At 34.2% G+C, this 8882-nt stretch overlaps 1 protein-coding gene across 1 annotated transcript; it reads right to left on the minus strand.

Moving 5' to 3' along the window:
* Positions 1-4208: 4208 nt before the first annotated feature.
* Positions 4209-4829, minus strand: LOC125855933 (uncharacterized). Its single transcript, XM_049535578.1, has one exon. It carries the CDS (start codon positions 4827-4829, stop codon positions 4209-4211), a length of 621 nt encoding a protein of 206 aa, XP_049391535.1.
* Between the last annotated feature and the right edge of the window lie 4053 nt (positions 4830-8882).

Here is an 8882-nt window from a genome sequence, read left to right on the forward strand (position 1 = left end):
TGATATTAGGCAACTTTGAAGAGTATGAAACAATTTGACATTATACCACTTTTTATAGCCTACCTTGTGAGTGTGTGACCTCCGCTTGAACACCTTTTAAACCTGAACCTCTTCTTGGAAGAAACTTGATGAAATTGAGACCTTTCTTGATCCATTACCCATAATCCTCATGATTCGTGGTTTGTGTGAATAGTCAACTTAGGTCAAAAGCCTAAGTTGGGGGTGTGGTGAAAAGAGAAGGTAAATCAACAAGTATAAGAAAGTGCCCTTTGACCCATGGTTTGAGAAAAATGGAACCCCTCCATATATATAAGAAAAAAAAAAGAAGAGAATGAAAAAGTTGTGGAATAAAATTGTGAAAGTGCGAAGAAAATGGGGTATCCAACAGTCCATGGAAGATGAATAATGGGGTGACTTGTGAGCACGAATGAAAATGATGAAGAAAAGGAAATTGAGCCTAAATGACCATACCCTTGCACTCAGCCCGTTACAAGCCTTTAAAAGACCTTTTTGATCTTGAGTGAGCTGAAACAATTGTTGATTGGAAAATAAGGGCAAAACCTATGGGTGAAATCATGCATTGTGTTCATCTTTGTGAGTGTGAACGTTGCATTTGATTCTGGAGCTTTAAATTGTTGAACTATTGTGTGTGAATATGGAATCATTCTTTGTGTGAGGGCATTTGAGTACCATTGTTGTGCTTGAACTTGCATTTGAAGCATGTATTGTGAACTTGAGAATCTTAAATAATGGTGAGTCACAACTTGAATCTTTGAGTGCACAATTGATCCTTGCATGAGTAAGTTGAGTCTTTTTGTGTGCATTCATGATTGAGTCTTGTGTAGCACTGTTTGAGACATCCTTTTTGAACTGCTGAACTTGAGTTTTACTTGAGGACAAGCAAAAGTTTAAGTTAGGGGTGTTGATGAGTCCACGATTTGGACTCATTTAGGGCTTTATTTTAATAAATTTAGTGTCCTCAATTGCATATTTTGTGTCAATAACTAATGTAAATCCTTTATTTTTAGGTATTTGGATTGAGGAACAAAGCATAGACACTAATGAGTAAAAAGGAGCAAGGCAGCTGAAAGAACGAAGAAAAGAAGGCATGAGGATTGTCTAAACCATTGGGCGAGTCACCGAATGGCCATGGTCTTGCCTAATGTTCTACTATGCCAAGCCCTGAAGAAAAAAATCGAGTCGACGATAGAAAGGATCAGTCGGCGAGTTGGCGAGTCACCGAATGGTTCCGCGATGCAGTGCTATATCGCCCAAAGTTACAGAACTTGAAGTTGCTGAAGGCTAAAGCAAAAAGGCGATGGAACTGACCAAAGGACGGATCGCCGAGTGGATCGGCGATCCTGACTTATTGCGCCAAATGGTCCTTCGCAGCACATTTTTGGCGACTATAAATACATGTTTGAATTTTTAGTTTAGTATCAGATTGTATCAGATTTTTATCTAGTTTTTCATTATTGTTCAGTTTTCAAGTTAGAGAGCTTAGAACTAAGTTTTGAGACAATATTCCTTAGCTTTGAAGATTTGAAGATTTCCATTTCTGAGAAATTGGAAGTGGGTGTTGAAGATTCTTCATCTTAGACCTTTGTAAAGACAATATTAATCTTACCCAGATGATGGAAACACAATTTGGTAACGATTTCTATCTTTTTATGATGTCTAGCTAAAACCCCAATTCTTGGGGTGTGATTATGTGATTATGGGTTGATTTAGTTGCTGGGTATTATTAATTGATAGTATAAATGCTATTTAAAAGTGATTTCATTCAGTAATTGTGGCTTAATCTAAAGGGCTGTAGTTGCAAATGCAACTCTACCTTTGTGTTTTTGGCTTGCTCGAGAGAGAGGTTTTAAAACCAAGATTATTGATTTGATGGTCTATGGGTATTGGGTTGTCATAGGTTCAGCTTGAGAGAGTGAATCCTAAACCCTTTTCCACACACTCAGCTCGAGAGAGTGAATGTATTAAAGTGTAGGTTGTTCTTAATTGTTGCTTATTGGTGTTCGAGAGAAACCAATTTGATTCGGGGTAAATTGTTCGAGAGAAAGTTTATCCTGACTAAAGTCTAGCTTATTCACTGATTTATTGCTATTCACTATTAATTGCAATCACCCATTTGTCTACCTTAGCCCGTAATCCAATCACATCCCAAGAACCCGTCTCCATACTTGTTATTTTTGTGTTATTTGTTGTTGTAGCTGATAGTTGAACCCAAATCCCCCTGTTATTTGACACTTCCAAACTTGAACCATGCTTTTATTTGTAAATGTTTTTACCTATGATTGACTTGAGCATATTCATGCTTTTCTATTGATTCTCAAATACGTACCACTCCCTTGGGACTCGACCCCAACTCACTTGGTTGGGTTATATTACTAACTAACGATCGTTAATACTTAGTATTGGATGAAGTGTCTTTGAAATGCTATTAATCATAAACTCACCAGCATTATCAAGATGAATTGTTTTTATTGCATAATCTGGAAATTGTACTTTTAACCTTATTATTTGAGCCAACAACCTCGCAAAAGCTATATTGTGAGTTGATAATAAGCACATATGTGACCATCTTGTAGATGCATCTATCAAGATCATATAATATTTAAATGGTCCACATGCAGGGTGAATAGGTCCACATATATCACCTTGTATTCATTCCAGAAATGCAGGGGATTCCACCCCAACCTTAGTCGCAGATGGTTTGATAACCAACTTTTCTTGAGAACAAGCAGCACAAGAGAATTTCTTTGATTGAAGAACATTTTGGTTCTTCAAAGTATGCCCATGTGAATTCTCAATTATTTGCGCATCATATTATAACCGGAATGGCCCAACCGGATCATGCCAAATAATAAAATCATTATAACCAGTAAACATTTTGTGTACTATGGCATGTGATTCAATCGTACCAATATTTGTATGGTACAATCCAAAAGAAAGTGCTGACAATTTTTCATGCACAATTTTCTTCTCTGCATTTATCGTAGTAATATAAAGGTATTCCACCTTTCCTTCATTTGCAGTCTCAACATGATAGCCATTTTGGCGAATAACCTTGAAACTTAACAAGTTTCTTTGAGACTTACTACAATACAATGCATTATTAATTTCAAATAATGTTCCTCCAGGTAGTAATAAGGCCGCTCTTCCATAGCCCTCAATCAATTTTGTACTATTGGATATTGTATTAACATGTGCCTTTTTCATAATCAAATGAGAGAAATATTTATTTTCTCTTAGTATCGTATGAATTGTGGCATTGTCCAGAAGGCACATATCTCCAACGATACGAAAAACAAGAACATAAGAGATATTCATATGATAGTTAATGACAATCCATAAAAACTCAATAAGTTACAATCATTATGTAGCCACATCCCTATAACTAGGGAAATTAGCTACTCATAATAGTAATTTCGATCAAACAAAGATTAAATATCATAAATAGATCGAAAGAAGAAGAGTTTAGGAAAGAACCCTAAGAACTAATGAAATAGCTCTCCCAATCGTCGTTCTTTAAAACCCAGCAAAAGAATATTTAATAAAATAAAATATTAATCTATTTATAGTTAGTCGAAACTGCCAAAACTGGCACACTGGGCGCGACGCAAAGGTGTTTATTCAACTCCAGTTCGAGGAGTTCTTCTCTTCTCTGCGATGCGGGGCTGTCACAGACCATTATGTCCTATTTTTAATTTGCGATCAAGAATAGAATTCCTCTCCATGACGTGGAGAGGATACAGATCCGACTTGCACTTCATTTCTTCATTCTTTCTTGCTTCTTTTTAACTTGGATCCTTTCGTGATTCCCAATGCCCATTTTAGTGCTTGTTTCTTCCTTCAAGCTCACATACACAACTAATCATGTTGGTTAGTATATATACAATCAAAAGACTCGACACGACTATAAATCAACATAAAATGATTCCAAACTTGGTCTAAATGCGGGTATTATTTGGTTCCAATGCATATAAATACGCCTAAGATCAGTGCCCGACATTCATTTTTCCAGTGACATTTAAGGCCACAACGATGACAGTGATCGCTTTTTCTTTAGAAGGATTATTTTGAGGACCCATATTGTTCTCTCTTTTGTTATGACTACCACCTCGACGATTATTATATCGTCTTTTGCCCTTTCCACGCCCACACACATTATCATGACCCCGATTATTTTATCTTATTTCAGACTAGTCATGTGCTTCTGCCCCGTGTGCTTCCGGTAATGGAGCACTTTCAGTGGGTCGGGCTTCATGATTTCTCATTAAAAGGGCATTGTGTTGCTCAGCCATCAGAAGGCATGAGATCAATTCAGAGTATTTTTGAAAACCTTTTTCACGGTATTGTTGTTGTAGTATCACATTAGAGGCATGGAAAGTAGTTAGTGTATTTTCCAACATGTCCTCGTCATTTATAGTTTCCCCACATAATTTCAATTGGGAAGTGATTCTAAATACAACAGAGTCATACTCAATTACGGTTTTATAATCTTGAAACCGTAAGTGCATCCACTCATAACGAGCCCTTGGAAATACCGTTGCCTTGAGGTGGTCATACCTCCCTTTCAAACATATCCACAATTCAAGTGGATCTTTTACTGTCAAGTATTCAACCTTCAGGCCTTCATCAAGATGATAACGAAGGAAAATCATAGCCTTCTCTTTATCCTGACTTGATGCTTTATTTCCTTTGATTATACTATCACCAAGACCCTTAGCGGTAAGGTGAATTTTAGCATCAAGTACCCATGACAAATAGTTCTTTCCAGAAATGTTAAGTGCCACAAATTCACGCTTTGACAAATTCGACATAATGAAAACTATCATAAAATAGTNTGAATTTTAGCATCAAGTACCCATGACAAATAGTTCTTTCCAGAAATGTTAAGTGCCACAAATTCACGCTTTGACAAATTCGACATAAGGAAAACTATCATAAAATAGTTGAGTTAATAACATGATGTTGATTTCTTTATAATAAAAGATAAATTAATGTTTCAAATGATTAGGAATTAGTATAAAATATATTATATGCATGAACATGGAATGTTACAAAAGCATGTAAACCCATAAAGTATGAAACGGTAAATTTAATATATATTCTAATTATTTTAAAATATCTATTACTAGTTTCAATAGTTATTAATGTCAAAGTTTTGTAAGATTTTCAAGTCATATTTAATATAATACTATTATTCTTTATGACACACAAATACTTATCATAAATGAGAGAATATACTTAGTAATTAATTTACAGTTATAAGTTAGTAGCATATAAATAACATAATAATATAAATCTGAAACGTATTGATTATTATGTCTAGTAAAGTACCATAATAATAGTTTAAGCATGTTATGTATGCAATAATTAAATTGCAAATCAAAGACTTATGTAAGTCCTATTCTAGATGTTATAAACATATAAATGTATACCTGACTCAGAAAGAAAATTGATCAACTTTTAGGAAAAAGAGATAATTCTGAATTAAGTAGGTCTTAATTGGTTAGAGACTTGTGCTGATAACGTGTTGTAAAACAAGAGAAAAATACAAGAATACACAAACAATAAAGGGAGACAAATGGTGATGGAAAGTATAAAGTAGAGAATATTATTTAATCTCTTCAAGTGTTCTCTTTCACAAGGGTGAAACATACCCTTTTATAGGATGTAGAAATCACTCGTTTACAATGTTAAACAAAACACGTTAGAATCTCTTTAAGTGATACATTAAATGAGACATTACGTTAGGTGTAGATTGATAATAAACATCCACACAAGTAAATGGATTTGTAACATTTTATTATTATATTAACATGATAAGAATTGCAATTTATAGTGTTTGTTCAAAAATATAACCTTCTCACTAAGTTGCAATTCAACCAAAAAAAATTATTAGTTGCAATTCTTATCATGTTAATATAATAAAAAAATATTTTATAGCTTGAATTTCGAGAGCAAAAAATAATAAATTAATAGAGAGAGTTAAATGAAAAGAGATCAATTAATTATATTTTGATTTTGTTGATTTACATGTAATTTTAAATAACTATTTATTTTTGTCCTTTAAATAATACAATTGATTTTATATGAGGTTAAGAGCACAAATCTTAATCTAGCTATTTTAAATGCGTAATTATTTGACTTTAAATCTAAATTAATATTAATATATATATTTCTATTTGATTTTTAACAAAAGAATATTATGAATTATCAAAATAATAAAGAAAATAAATTACCAATTTTAGGATTTACTATTGTTTATTGAAGAATTGGAGAAATAATGCGCAAAAGAGATAATGAAATACTAATTTTAGGATATTATTATTTTTATTGTGTAATGAAATATATTAATTTTTTAATAAATTACAAAGTACTCTACATAGAGGCAAAATAAAAGGTTGAGTGGAGGAGTGAGAAAAGAAATGAAAATGTTATAAAGTAATGAGACCTAAAAAAAATTTATCTATTAAAATAATTCCTCACACAACTATGACATGGTGTGCCTCAACCACTATAAAAAAAATTTATGTTTTAGGTAATCCTTGATTTCAAAAGCATGAAATTCCATATGAGCAAGAATGGTACAAGTACTTAGTGGACGAAAAGGCTAAACTTCTCTTTTCACCCAAGTGAGCTAAGACATCCCCGCCAAGTAGGTAATTTTCAACCCAATGCCTATTTTCACAATTTCAATATCAATATCACAACAATATCCATCACTCAATTAGTTTTACAATCTACCCACATGTTTTACGAGTCATGGGTACTCAGACTTTCTCCAGATTTCACAAAGTACCGCCCAAATTGACGATTTGCCTTTAAGAAAGTCGTCACTCTATCAATCATTGGACAAATATAAGTCTTTAGGGCAATACTAGGGTAATAGACTTCACCCATAATCAATTCAAGCAAGACCCGGTACATTCAAAGACTCAATTTCAAATTCTAACCTTCAAAATCAATTTCAACAATTTTAGAAAGACCCAATTAAAACAGCCCAATAGCAATATATTATGATACCAACAACACATGCATCAGGACTAAGCAAAAATATTGATGAAATCTTCAAAAACCAACCTCAGAGAAGACCAAAAAGCACAATATTGAAGGAAAAAGGTCCAGGGTTGAGAAGTAAATATCACAATGCACTCCAAACAACAAAATCTTTGCAAAAGAGATCACATAAGTACCAAATCAAAGGTATGGAAATTTTAGGAAGAAAAGGAGCACAAAAGGATGAAAGGTTTTCTTTTAAAACTTGAAAAGACTCTTGAACCATTTAACTCAAATGCACTCGACGGACTGTGACTAATGTCATCGAATAGATTCTGTTGACACCCAATTTTGACCGACCTTTAACCTTTTGGAATGCTATTCGACTAAATACGTGTGTTTAAAAAATATTTTGAGTTTAAAATCTTAATTGATTTTTGTCTAAAAATTGTACTTTTAGTATGCGTGCTTTATAAAATTATCATAAATATTATTAAGATATTTTAAAAAATTATTAGTAAAACTAAAAATAATTACTTTATTTAAATATTTTAAAATCTTAGATGTGTTTAATTATATAAAAATATTATGATATTTGTAGTATTTTAATTGAATAGCATTTCTTAAATTTCATTTAAATTTTAGCCTATTCTATTCTAATTCATTTCAATTCTAGCCTATTCAATTCCAATTTTATTTCAATTATATCCACTTTTAACTTCAATTCTAGCCAATTTTTTATTTCAAATTTGGCCATTTCAACACAACTCTCAAGACCCTTTCACTTTAATCTTGTCCGTTCATCCTTAAATTAAATTCTAGATTAAATCCTAGCCGCTCATCTAAGATAATCCAATGGTCCATATTCAATCAATATTTTCTTTCCTTTTAAACTATGCCAAAAACTCCAAACCCTAACATTTTTTCAATTCTTCATCTTCCTCTCTTCTCCTCCTAGCGCCGCCTCCCTCTTCCCCTTCCCCTTCGTTCTCTCCATTTTTTCCGGCGAAGTGCATCAAGCGACTCCGGCAAAGGCAGAAGCCAGGCGAGCCAAGAACCGGCAGCCGGCGAAAGCTACCGGAAACGATAGCAGCAGCAGCCGTTGGCGAGAACACCAACAACAGCCGGTGAGGACGGCCAGCCAGACGAATCCAACGGCTCCGGTAGCAGCCAGGCTACCGCCTTCTCTCCCTTCATCTCTCTCCATCGCTGCTCCCTCCCCCTCCCTTCTTCTCCTCTTTTCTTGGCGAGAATGCCGAGAAGCAGCAGCAAGTAGCAGCAGCCGGCAACACCAACAACAACTTCAATCGGCAGCAGCAGTGAAGACCACCAGCAGCTCCGGCGAGAACAGCCAGCAGCTGGCGCTGCTCCATCGCCCTCCCTTTTCTTCTTTTCGCAGCAAGGACAGCAACAATGAACCATACCTGGACCAGGCTTGGGTCGGCAGCAAGTTCAAGGATTTGATTCGCTAAAGACGGATCTTTACAGATCCGTCCGGGTACGTTTTTTCAGAATATTATCATTTTTTTTTAGCAATTTTACTTTTCTCCTTATTTGCAATATGACTTTTATATGAAAATTCTATGCATGTTCAGAAGCCATTTTAGTTGTAAGTTTGAACTATTAGTGGGGATTTCCAGATTTCATGAGCTATGTTATGTTTTGATACTTGGTTGAATATAATCATGTGTTGCTTCTGCTTGTTTGGTTGATTTGTACTACTAGTATTATCGCGACTGCTGAGCCTTCCTTTAGAGTTGACAAGATCGACGTAAAGTTATTGACTTTCCCTAAATCGCTTCTACTATAATTACTCTCTTTAATTACTATCGAAAAGTTTTTCCCAATTTTGTTTTGAATTGCCATTGTGA

Source organism: Solanum stenotomum, chromosome 2 (genome assembly GCF_019186545.1).
Source record: "Solanum stenotomum isolate F172 chromosome 2, ASM1918654v1, whole genome shotgun sequence".
NCBI lineage: Eukaryota > Viridiplantae > Streptophyta > Magnoliopsida > Solanales > Solanaceae > Solanum > Solanum stenotomum.

Excerpts from the sequence above, each read along its gene's own strand:
- LOC125855933 (XM_049535578.1), bottom strand. The coding sequence starts at position 4,829 with ATGTCGAATTTGTCAAAGCGTGAATTTGTGGCACTTAACATTTCTGGA.